This window comes from Bufo bufo, chromosome 9 (genome assembly GCF_905171765.1).
Source record: "Bufo bufo chromosome 9, aBufBuf1.1, whole genome shotgun sequence".
In the NCBI taxonomy this organism is placed as follows: Eukaryota; Metazoa; Chordata; class Amphibia; order Anura; family Bufonidae; genus Bufo; species Bufo bufo.
Window position 1 is genome coordinate 195,038,286 of NC_053397.1, and position 13,436 is coordinate 195,051,721.

General features: G+C 46.7%; 1 protein-coding gene across 1 annotated transcript in view; it reads left to right on the plus strand.

The window, feature by feature from the left end:
- The first annotated feature begins 978 nt into the window (after positions 1-978).
- Positions 979-13,436, plus strand: part of TNR (tenascin R) — a 203,017-nt gene continuing 190,559 nt past the window's right edge. The window contains exon 1 of the mRNA XM_040407231.1: positions 979-1,459. Within this exon, the coding sequence (XP_040263165.1) occupies positions 979-1,459 (481 nt within the window). The remainder of the gene's footprint in view (positions 1,460-13,436) is intronic.

Below are 13,436 nucleotides of genomic sequence, written 5' to 3' on the forward strand. Positions count from 1 at the left end.
CAGTTTTGGAAGCCAAAAACTAGAAGTGAATTCAAAAAAGGCGAGATGTCCTATGTGTCCTTTATACTTTCTAATAAAAATTGTACTTCATAATTTAGCGCTCTACTGCATGCAGTACTAGTTAAAGGGTCTCCCAAAATTAACAATTATCCTCCATACACAGGATAGGATATGTGCCTGATTACTGAAGAGCCTACTGATAGGATCCACACAATCACGAGACTGGTGTTTCTGTAAGAGCTGGTCTATCATGTGCAGTGAGCCCCCGAGGAGCTGGTGCAGAGGATGGAAGTCGTAGTGTCCCTGATGAGATGAAGTGTCACAGTGTACTCCCTCAATCTGTTGCTCCCTATAAGCTGCAGCTTGTGGATGTAGATGTCTACTGCGTAATACAGGTTTTCACTTTGTCTCTTCTGGATTTTATCTAGATGATGGGTGTCTGAACTGTAGTCCCTCACCTGCAGCAGGATCTAAAAAGCTGTGGCTTGCTGGTCACTCTGCTTACTGTAAACGCTGCAGCTTTTCTGGAGTTTTCATATTCATGCAGTCATTTTGGAGTAGTGGTCTCACAGGAGAATTGGATGTCCAGCTAGTCCTTAAGACCCTTGGAGCAGGAGCAGTTAGAGGTACTTCCACACTCCACACCATCCTAGCTAGAACTTCCCCTCCTGGCAATCATACACTTATCATGTATCCTATCTGAATTATGCATAATAAAGGGTACAAACGCTGGGGAGCTTTTTCCAAAAGATTACCTAAGGAAGCCACTTGGATCAGTTGTACTGTAAAATATCTCCAAAGTTTCTAAACAAGTCTAGTTGACTTTGGAGCTACTGCTACCAGACATTCCATGACCTGGATGATTATAACACTCTTCATGAATAGTTATTGGCTCTATTAATCTTTATTCTAATATATATTTCCATCATTTGTTGACAGACCCCTGGTCCTTGGCTGTGTTATCCTCGTCTGGAGAAGATGGGGAGCGATGGAGCAAGGAGCGCCCTTGGACCACTACAGGTTGGAGTGCACCTCATTGTGTTTCTTTGTATAATGGGACACTCAAAGTGCTTTGCTGAAGTGACCACCAGTCAGATACCAGGGATTCAACTTTCTGGCAGAGATGGGGTGAATCTGACAGCATCTAGTACTAGACACCAACCTCTAGTTTTTAATCATGTCTACAATTTCAATGTCCCCCTTGGATTTCCATGCACAATGGAACCAGAATCTCCTGAAGATGCAAGTTGGGTTTCTCAACAGACAGAAAATACACCAGATGCTGGGAGCCAGATCACCTTTACACACAGTATCCGTGTACCACAGAGGTTATGTCAGTGCTACACAGCTCCACAGTCCGTACAGCATCTCCTGAGCAGGATTGAAGCTCTGGAGAGGGAGGTGATGTTACTTCAGGAACGATGTAATGAGAGAGGATGTCAAGATGCAGAGGCCACAGGTATGAACTTTTTCTTGGTATCCCATCTTAAAGACGAACTGTCACCTCTCCTGACATATCTGTTTTAGTAACTACTTGCATCCTCTATGCTGTAACAATTCTGGTACATCTATTCTTATGACTCCATGTTGTGCGATTCCTCTATTATTCATTCTGTTTCCAGTTCCCAGTCCGCTCCAGCAGGCAATGCATTCACAAACTTCACACACAACATAGAGTCATAAGAATAGACACTCTAGAATTACTGTTGCATGGAGAATCCAAGTAGTTACTAAAACAGACATGTCTGTAGAGGTGCTAGGTTCGCTTTAACCTCTATTACAAGATTTATGGAGCTGTATTGAGTTTTTTATACAAAAATTTCAAGTACAAGGTGAAACTTCTCATCATACAGCAGAGGAAAGAAATAGAAGGAGATCATCAAAAACATATTCTCTTACTGGGCTTCTGACTCTGTTGAGATCCACTTCTCGACATACTGGCTTGTTTTTCAAAAACTTTTGGTCACATACAAAAACTACAATGGACGCTTCCCATTAGAATACCTAAAAACAGCAATTTACAATCATTAAAATAAAATGTAAATGTTATAAAATATAAAAAAAATGTGAATCATCTCTTTTTTTGCCACAGCCATCCAGCATCGGTGCTCCTTTTGTCTTGGGTTAAAATCAGTACTGGCATTACGGTTCAGCATTGAGCGGTGATGCCAGTAAAGTACTGCAAGGGACTGCTGAGGTCAAAAATTGGCTGCAGCGGTCACATTCTGTCCGCTTGTACAAAAAGACTGGGAGGATCATCAGAGCACTAGAGCTTGATCGAAGAAAGAAGAGGGGAGCACTGTTTATTTTTTGTTGTATCACATTTGCAGATGTGTTTAATTTATTTTTAGAACTTGTGGATACATTTTTTACTGTAGGCCAGTACAGGCCCCAAAAATTAGGCATTCACCTGACAGAAAAGAACTTGTGATAATGTGGCTAGAGGTACATTAGGCGGTCACTGGATACAAATTTTACTGTCGGCCAGTACAGGCCCCAAAAATTAGGCATTCACCTGACAGAAAAGAACTTGTCATGATGTGGCTGGAGGTACATTAGGCGGTCACTGGCTAAAAATTATACTGTAGGCCACTGGAGTACAGGCCCCAAAAATTAGGCATTCACCTGACAGAAAAAAACTTGTGATGATGTGGCTGGAGGTACATTAGGCAGTCACTGGATACAAATTTTTCTGTAGGCCAGTACAAGCCCCAAAAATTAGGCATTCATCTGACAGAAAATAACTTGTGATGATTAGAGATGGCCCGAACTATCCGACGGCGAACAGTTCCCGGCGAACATAGCTTGTTCGCGTTCGCCTCTGCCGGGCGAACACATGCGATGTTCGGTCCGCCCCCTATACATCATCATTGAGCAAACTTTGACCCTGTACCTCACAGTCAGCAGACACATTCCAGCCAATCAGCAGCATACCCTCCCTCCCAGACCCTCCCACCTCCTGCACAGCATCCATTTTAGATTCATTCTGAAGCTGCAGTCTTAGTGAGAGGAGGGAGACTGTAACTGCTGCTGATTTAATTGGGAAATCGATAGCTAGGCTAGTGAATTCAGTGTCCACTCCAGTCCTGAAAGACTCATCTGATCTCTGCTGTAAGGACAGCGTCCTGACAGCACCCCAAAAAGCCCTTTTTAGGGCTGCAACATTAGTCTGCTTTTTTTTTTTCCTTTATATACATATTGCAGTTGCCTGGCCTGCCTGTGTGTGAGGAGCTGCAGGCCCACAGACTGTAGTGTGCCCACTGCCAGTGCTCACCCCTGTCATTCCGTGTGGCACAGGACTTTGCTTAAAAAAAGGCACTTAATTTTTACACTTTAATCTAAGGTTAGTTGCCTGCCAGTGTGTGTCAGGCTGACTTCCACTGACTGTAGTGTGCCCACTGCCAGTGCCCACCACTCATACCGGCTGGCACAGGACTTTGCATAAAAAAGGCATTTAATTTTTACACTTTAGTGTAATTTCAGCTGCTTGCCTGCTGCTAGTGTGTGTCAGGCCGACTTCAACTGACTGTAGTGTGCCCACTGCCAGTGCCCACCCCTGTCATCCCGTGTGGCACAGGACTTTGCTTAAAAAAAAGGCACTTCATTTTTACACTTTAATCTAAGGTTAGTTGCCTGCCAGTGTGTGTCAGGCCGACTTCAACTGACTGTAGTGTGCCCACTGCCAGTGCCCACCCCTGTCATCCCGAGTGGCACAGGACTTTGCTTAAAAAATAGGCACTTAATTTTTACACTTTAATCTAAGGTTAGTTGCCTGCCAGTGTGTGTCAGGCTGACTTCCACTGACTGTAGTGTGCCCACTGCCAGTGCCCACCACTCATACCGGCTGGCACAGGACTTTGCTTAAAAAAGGCATTTAATTTTTACACTTTAATGTAATTTCAGCTGCTTGCCTGCTGCTAGTGTGTGTCAGGCCGACTTCAACTGACTGTAGTGTGCCCACTGCCAGTGCCCACCCCTGTCATACCGAGTGGCACAGGACTTTGCTTAAAAAATAGGCACTTAATTTTTACACTTTAATCTAAGGTTAGTTGCCTGCCAGTGTGTGTCAGGCTGACTTCCACTGACTGTAGTGTGCCCACTGCCAGTGCCCACCACTCATACCGGCTGGCACAGGACTTTGCATAAAAAAGGCATTTAATTTTTACACTTTAGTGTAATTTCAGCTGCTTGCCTGCTGCTAGTGTGTGTCAGGCCGACTTCAACTGACTGTAGTGTGCCCACTGCCAGTGCCCACCCCTGTCATACCGAGTGGCACAGGACTTTGCTTAAAAAATAGGCACTTAATTTTTACACTTTAATCTAAGGTTAGTTGCCTGCCAGTGTGTGTCAGGCTGACTTCCACTGACTGTAGTGTGCCCACTGCCAGTGCCCACCACTCATACCGGCTGGCACAGGACTTTGCATAAAAAAGGCATTTAATTTTTACACTTTAGTGTAATTTCAGCTGCTTGCCTGCTGCTAGTGTGTGTCAGGCCGACTTCAACTGACTGTAGTGTGCCCACTGCCAGTGCCAACCACTGATACCGGGTGGCACAGTAGCTTGCCGATAAATAAGGCATTTAATTTTTAGACAGTAGTCTAAATTCAGTTGCTTGCCTGCTGCCAGTGTGTGTCAGGCCCGCTTCCACTGACTGTAGTGTGCCCACTGCCAGTGCCAACCACTGATACCGGGTGGCACAGTAGCTTGCCGATAAGTAAGGCATTTAATTTTTAGACAGTAGTCTAAATTCAGTTGCTTGCCTGCTGCCAGTCAGTGTGTCAGGCCCTCTTCCACTGACTGTAGTGTGCCCACTGCCAGTGCCAACCACTCATACCGGGTGGCACAGTAGCTTGCCGATAAATAAGGCATTTAATTTTTACACTTTAGTGTAATTTCAGTTGCTTGCCTGCTGCCAGTGTGTGTCAGGCCCGCTTCTACTGACTGTAGTGTGCCCACTGCCAGTGCCAACCACTGATACCGGGTGGCACAGTAGCTTGCCGATAAATAAGGCATTTAATTTTTAGACAGTAGTCTAAATTCAGTTGCTTGCCTGCTGCCAGTGTGTGTCAGGCCCGCTTCCACTGACTGTAGTGTGCCCACTGCCAGTGCCAACCACTGATACCGGGTGGCACAGTAGCTTGTCGATAAATAAGGCATTTAATTTTTACACTTTAGTGTAATTTCAGTTGCTTGCCTGCTGCCAGTGTGTGTCAGGCCCGCTTCCACTGACTGTAGTGTGCCCACTGCCAGTGCCAACCACTGATACCGGGTGGCACAGTAGCTTGCCGATAAATAAGGCATTTAATTTTTAGACAGTAGTCTAAATTCAGTTGCTTGCCTGCTGCCAGTCAGTGTGTCAGGCCCTCTTCCACTGACTGTAGTGTGCCCACTGCCAGTGCCAACCACTCATACCGGGTGGCACAGTAGCTTGCCGATAAATAAGGCATTTAATTTTTACACTTTAGTGTAATTTCAGTTGCTTGCCTGCTGCCAGTGTGTGTCAGGCCCTCTTCCACTGACTGTAGTGTGCCCACTGCCAGTGCCAACCACTGATACGCGCAGTGCCCCAATTTGGGAGTAAGAGGACCGACCAAGCTGCTTTTTCCATCTCCCGGTTCCTGAAATCAATTCAGTTTAGTGTATGAGAGTTTGGTCTGTCACTGTGAAGGCAGTCGAAGGTACCCGGCCTAAATTTTTTTTCATAAAAGGCAATTCCTGATATGGGACGTAACAGGGATTAAACTGATGAGAATAATACTACAGAAAATACCACTCATATCGGTGGAGGGAGCCAGCGTTTTTTTAACCATCTCCCCGTTCAAAAAATCTATTTAATAAATGGCCCCCAGATTGGGGATGTTAGAGGGATTAAACTGATGAGAATAGTACTACAGAAAATACCACTCATATCGGGTGTGACAGTAAATTGCACGGCGCAGATGCAGTCACCGTGGTTTAAAACAGAGTGGAGGGAGCCAGCGTTTTTTTAACCATCTCCCCGTTCGAAAAATCTATTAAATAAATGGCACCCAGATTGGGGACGTTAGAGGGATTAAACTGATGAGAATAGTACTACAGAAAATACCACTCATATCGGGTGTGACAGTAAATTGCACGGCGCAGACGCAGTCACCGTGGATTAAAACAGAGTGGAGGGAGCCAGCGTTTTTTTAACCATCTCCCCGTCCGAAAAATCTGTTTAATAAATGGCCCCCAGATTGGGGAGTCGGGGACGTTAGAGGGATTAAACTGATGAGAATAGTACTACAGAAAATACCACTCATATCGGGTGTGACAGTAAATTGCACGGCGCAGACGCAGTCACCGTGGATAAAAACAAAGGGGAGGGAGCCAGCGTTTTTTTAACCATCTCCCCGTTCGAAAAATCAATTCAATTGACCTTTCGGGGACCCTTGGTGTTGTACGTGGCTGGGTGGAGGAAGAAACCTTCAATGACATCACCGGGACGTGGCTAGCTTGGTATCCAACCTTGTGCAAATGGGGAGTTTGCGGTTGTGCAAATGAACTGTTTGCGGTGCATTAAAAGGGGAGTTTGGTCTGTCAATGTCTGTGATGCGGGCGTAACCCTTACACTACCTGATCGATACAACATCATACCTGATCGTATACACACACTGGATGTTTTAAAGCACGTTATTCCAAACAATTTAGGAATGTTAGTTGATTTATGCCCTTTATGGATTAAAACCCGACTCTGCGTCCACTACGTAATTTTCCATGGGAGTTTTGCCATAGATCCCCCTCCGGCATGCCACAGTCCAGGTGTTAGACCCCTTGAAACAACTTTCTCATCACTATTGTGGCCAGAAAGAGTCCCTGTGGGTTTTAAAATTCGCCTGTCTATTGAAGTCTATGGCGGTTCGCCCGGTTCGCCAGTTCGCGAACATTTGCGGAAGTTCGCGTTCGCTGTTCGCGAACTGAAAATTTTATGTTCGCGACATCACTAGTGATGATGTGGCTGCAGATACATTAGGCGGTCACTGGATACAAATTGTACTGTAGGCCACAGGAGTAAAGGCCCAAAAAATTGGGCATTCACCTGACAGAAAAAAACTTGTGATGATGTGGCTGGAGGTACATTAGGCGGTCACTGGATCCAAATTTTACTGTAGGCCAGTACAGGCCCCATAAATTAGGCATTCACCTGACAGAAAATAACTTGTGATGATGTGGCTGCAGGTACATTAGGCGGTCACTGGATACAAATTGTACTGTAGGCCACAGGAGTAAAGGCCCAAAAAATTAGGCATTCACCTGACAGAAAAGAAGTTGTGATGATGTGGCTGGAGGTACATTAGGCGGTCACTGGATACAAATTTTACTGTCGGCCATTACAGGCCCAAAAATGTGTCATTCACCTGACAGAAAAGAACTTGTGATGATGTGGCTAGAGGTACATTAGGCGGTCACTGGATACAAATTTTACTGTCGGCCAGTACAGGCCCCAAAAATTAGGCATTCACCTGACAGAAAAGGCCTTTTATGCCGCTGTATATACATAAGACAAGGACAATTCTTTTTTCTGGGTGGTGGCGGATATGTGTGGGCTGGCATGAGGAAATTTTATTACACGTGGTCGTCACAGGTGTTGAATTCCTCAGAAATCCAGGCCTCATTCATTTTTAGAAATGTGAGGTAGTCCACTGTCGTGAACTAGGCGAGTGCGCTTATCGGTCACGATCCCCCTGCTGCGCTGAACGCCCTTTCGGACAGGACACTCGACGAGGGGCAAGCCAAAAGTTCCATGCCAAATTGTGCCAGCTCTGGCCACAGGTCAAGCCTGCACACCTAGTAGTCCAGGGGTTCCTCGCTTCTCAGAGCGTCCACATCAGCCGTTAACCCGATGTAGTCGGACACCTGTCAGTCTAGGCAGTCCCTGAGGCTGGATCCGGAGGGCGGCTGTCGATGGGTTGGCTGAAAGAATGATCTCATATCTAAAGTGACCAACACATCTTCAAACCGCCCTCTTCTTGCAGGCGCAGTAGGATTGGTACCCGCACCTTTTTCGCTGTGGGTGGAAATTCCTCTGCTAGCGCCCGCAACAGAAGAATGTAGCATCTCTCGCAGCAAGGCCTGGAAATGCTGCATTCTGCCAGCCCTCTGTGATGCTGGTAACATGTCTGACATTTTGTGTTTGTACCGGGGGTTTAAGTATGTTGCCACCCAGTACTGGTCCTTGCCCTTTATGCTTTTTATACGGGGGTCTCTTCAAACACTGGAGCATAAAGGCCCCCATTTGCACTAAATTGGAAGCGGTGGAGCGCCCTGGCTCCTGCTCATCGCCCAGGAGAATGTCGTCCTCGGTCTCCTCCCCCCAGCCACAGACAATACCAGGGATCCCCGAAAAAATTAAAGTCCCCCTCAAAGCCTGCTCTTCTTGCTCATACTCTTCCTCCCACAGGCACCATCCTCCTCTGACTCCTCTTCAGACTCCTGCTGACTTGTCTCAGATGGAGAAGCCCCCCCTGGGAATACATTCAGCATTGTGACTTCCTCATCTTCCAGCTCCTGCTCTTCGACAGCTTGATCAACGATACGACGCAATGCATGCTCCAGAAAGAAGGTGTAAAGTACGATGTCACTGATGGCGCCCTGGCTGTAACTGACCAGTTTGATGATCTCATCAAATGGCCGCAGAAGTCTGCATGTGTCGCGCATCAGCAGCCACTGGCGCCGGGAAAAGAAACCAAGCTCCCTAGAGCCTGTTCTGCTGCAGAGTTCGTACAGGTGGTCGTTAACGGCACGTTGATGCTAGAGCAGCCTATCAAGCATATACAAGGTGGAGTTCCAGTGTGTCGGACGTCGGGCTGTCACAAATCAAACGTCTGAGGGGCAAGTGGTGTCGCCGCTGAAAGTCAGCAAGGCAAACCATTGTCAGTGTAAAATCTTCTAAAATGGTCAGAGATTTTCCTGGCCTGCCGCAAGACGTCCTAGACCCCGGGGTATTTGGGAACGAATCGCTACACAACTAAGTTCAGAACGTGTGCCATGAACTTGTGTCAATTTGCCCTGCCTCAGCGCGCTCATCAGTTTGTCGTACACCACTTTACCAACTGTCAAATTGAGCAGGGTTAGCCACTGATAAGCCTGTGACCGCAGAGCTGAAAGCAGTGCAGGACCGATGTGGATCTTGGCTTTCAGGCACAATAGCCACAGCACAGCATGGCAGCGTCTCACCTGGCACATCGAATTGGTTCTGGGGAGCTTGGGGGGCACAGCGGAAGATGCGGTAGCAGTGGAAAAGGAGGAGTCAGCCGAGGAGGAGACGGAGGATGGAGTAGGAGGAGGAGAAGAAGAGGCAGGCCTGCATACAATCCGTGGCTGTAACACCAAATCCACAAGGGAGCCACGGGTTACATGCCTGACGGCCGTCAAAAGATTCACCCAGTGGGCAGTAAATTTATGTACCTTCCCTGCCCGTGTTTGCTACACCACGTGTCTGTGGTCAGATGTATCTTGGCACCGACATTGTGTGCCATAGATATATTCACTTGCCGCTGAACGTGGCCATATAGCTCTTGGATGCCCTTCTGGGAGAAATATTTACTTCTGGGACTTTCCATTGCGGTGTGCCAATGGCCACAAATTTTCTAAAGACCTCCGAGTCCACCAGTTTATATGGCAGTATTTGACGGGCTAGCAGTTCCATACAGCGGTCAGCCATTGGGCAAGAGGGTTAACCGGCGTCATCAACTTTTTACTCTCGGACATTTGGGCCACGGAAGCCTGCCTTCTGCCAGAAGAACGTGACGATGGCATGGTGGAAAGTGGAGGGAAGGACAAAAGGGAGGAGAGAGGAGAAGGAGGAGAAGGAGTATGGCTTTGTGGGTTCTGATGGCGTTGCTCCCACTGGGCTCGGTGATGGGAGGCCAGGTGCCTTCTTAAGGTGGTCGTCCCTAGGTAAGTGCTGGGCTTTTTGCGACTTATGCGTTGACAGCACAGGCTGCAGATGGCAACACTATTGTCAGCAGCTGACGCGTTAAAAAAAAAAAGCCCACACTGCGGAGCCATGTGCCGGCGTCTTGGGAGCGCCAGAAGTGACCGTGCATGGTGGATGGCTTGCTCCAGATACATTTGCAGTCTGCTTTTTGCCTCCTGTGCACTGTAAATTCTGCCTGCTTCTCCTCCTTTTCCTCCCTATCTGCTGCTCTGTCTCTCCCTCTGAACTCCCCTCCTCTTCCTCTCTTGTGGGCACCCATGTGACCGCCCTCCTTGGGCTGATCTGGGTACTGTCGTCAGACCGCTGGGTGGCAGCCATTCCTGCCTCCTGTTCCTCCAACCGCACACGCCTTCTCCAACTTCCCTCTTAGGCTCCGGCCTGGTGCACCTGTCATTTTCAAAATGACCCTGTGCCTAAGTCCTTAGAGAAGAGCAGTATTTGTGGAAGCAGGTATATCAATCCCCTTAATCAGTATTTTGTAGAAGCAGGTATATCGCAGGCCTCAATCAATATTTGGTGGAAGCAGGTATATCAATCCCCTTAATCAGTATTTTGTGGAAGCAGGTATATCGCAGCCCTCAATCAGTATTTTTTTGTGGAAGCAGGTATATCACAGGCCTCAATCAATATTTGGTGGAAGCAGGTATATCAATCCCCTTAATCAGTATTTTGTGGAAACAGGTATATCGCAGCCCTCAATCAGTATTTTGTGGAAGCAGGTATCTCGCAGGCCTCAATCAATATTTGGTGGAAGCAGTTATATCAATCCCCTCAATCAGTATTTTGTGGAAGCAGGTATATCAATCCCCTAAATTAGTATTTTGTTGAAGCAGGTATATTGCAGGCCTCAATCAATATTTTGTGGAAGCAGATATATCAAACCCCTTAGACATTATTTTGTGGAAGCAGGTATCTCGCAGGCCTCAATCAATATTTGGTGGAAACAGGTATCTCTCAGGCCTCAATCAATATTTAGAGGAAACAGGTATATCGAACCCCTTAATCATATTTTGTGGAAGCAGGTATATTGCAGCCCTCAATCAGTATTTTGTGGAAGCAGGTATCTCGCAGGCCTCAATAAATATTTGGTGGAAGCAGATATATCAATCCCCTTAATTGGTATCTTGCGGAAGAAGGTATATCGCACCCCTTAATCAGTATTTTGTGGAAGCAGGTTTATAAATCCCCTTAATCTGTATTTTGTGGAAGCAGGTATATCACAGGCCTCAATCAATATTTTGTGGAAGTAGGTATATCAAACCCCTTAATCAGTATTTTGTGGAAGCAGGTATATCGCACCTCTTAATCAATATTTAATGGTTGCAGGTATATCGAACCCCTTAATCAGTATTTTGTGGAAGCAGGTATATCACACCCCTCAATTATTATTTTTTGCCACAACAGTTATATCAATCAGTATTTTGTGGAAGAAGGTATATCACACCCTTCAATCAGTGTTTTGTGGAAGAAGGTATATCACACTCCTCAATCAGTTTTTTTGGGGGCAACAGGTATATCACACTTGTTGCAAATAGTTGTTCCAATAGCGCTTGTCCATCTATATAGCTGCGGTATCGCAGCAGAACCGCACACAACTGCTGCACAATACAAATGCACTATATACTTTCTATGTTAGAAAGTATATTATAGGTATATCACACCCCTCAATCAGTTTTTTTTGTGGCAACAGGTATATCACACCCATTGCATTTAGTTGTTCCAATAGCGTTTGTCCCTCTGTATAGCTGCAGTATTGCAGCAGAACCGCGCACAACTGCTGCACAATACAAATGCACTATAATATACTTTCTATGTTAGAAAGTATATTATAAGTATATCACACCCCTCAGTATATCACACCTATCAATAGCGCATCTATACCAGTCCTTAAAAGGACTTTTGTGGCCCTATTAGCTAGCGTTTGGTGTCCCTAACAGCCTGTCCCTGCTCCACAAAGCAACCTCTCCCTACACTGGCAAAACACAGAATGTAAAATGTCTGCTAGATCGGGTTCTGTGATAGGGTGGGGGTGTGTCCATGTGCTAAAACGTCTCAATTGGCTGTCCTGTCCCACCTGATGGATGTGTCATGGGTCAAAGTTCGGCACAATGCAAAATAATATGGCGCCGGTGGACATTACCATATGTTCGCATGTTCGGCGAATCGCAAACATGCAAAGTTCGCCGCGCAAAAACCGCAGAGTGAACCACAAGGCCATCTGTACTCGTCTCAGTTGTCATGTGTGCAAGAACTGCACATCAAAAGCAATTGTACATATGACCACTGAGGGCATCGACTGGCTGCAGCATCCTCCTGACTAAGGGCTCTTTCACACTTGCGTTCTTTTCTTCCGGCATAGAGTTCCGTCGTCGGGGGCTCTATGCCGGAAGAATCCTGATCAGTTTTATCCTAATGCATTCTGAATGGAGAGAAATCCGTTCAGGATGCATCAGAATGTCTTCAGTTCCGGACCGGAACGTTTTTGGGCCGGAGAAAATACCGCAGCATGCTGCGCTTTTTGCTCTGGCCAAAAATCCTGAACACTTGCCGCAAGGCCGGTTCCGGAATTAATGCCCATTGAAAGGCATTAATCTGGATCCGGCCTTAAGCTAAACGTCGTTTCGGCGCATTGCCGGATCTGACGTTTAGCTTTTTCTGAATGGTTACCATGGCTGCAAGGACGCTAAAGTCCTGGCAGCCATGGTAAAGTGTAGTGGGGAGCGGGGGAGCAGTATACTTACCGTCCGTGCGGCTCCCCGGGCGCTCCAGAGCGACGTCAGGGCGTCCCAAGCGCATGGATCACGTGATCACATGGACACGTCATCCATGCGCATGGGGCGCTCTGACGTCATTCTGGAGCGCCCGGGGAGCCGCACGGACTGTAAGTATACCGCTCCCCCGCTCCCCACTACTACTATGGCAACCAGGACTTTAATAGCATCCTGGGTGCCATAGTAATACTGAACGCATTTTGAAGACGGATCCGTCTTCAAATGCTTTCAGTTCACTTGCGTTTTTCCGGATCCGGCGGGCACCTCCGGCAAATGGAGTGCACGACGGATCCGGACAACGCAAGTGTGAAAGGGGCCTAAGAGCAGGTCTACATCACTTCTCATGCACTGAGCTGGAAACAAAGTTGTTTTTCTACATTTTTAGGAATCAGGTACTACAAATATTTTGTGCATAAATAGAATTAGCTTCTGCTCTATGCTGTTTCATTAAAACTTGCAATTGATTCATAACATCTTTGCTCTTTCTTAAAGTGCATCTACACAGCCAGAGAATCAGCAGATTTTCAGGAACAACTGTTCCTGTGAATGGTCGTTTCCGACAATCTGGCTATGTAAATGTGCAATGTGCGAGTGAAATGCTCGTTCATCGGGTGATCCTGTTGTTCATGCAGGCACCACCAATCATGGCTTCTAGGCAGCAGATCATGTGGTCTAAACAGCAATCTCCTGCCCAGAAACCATG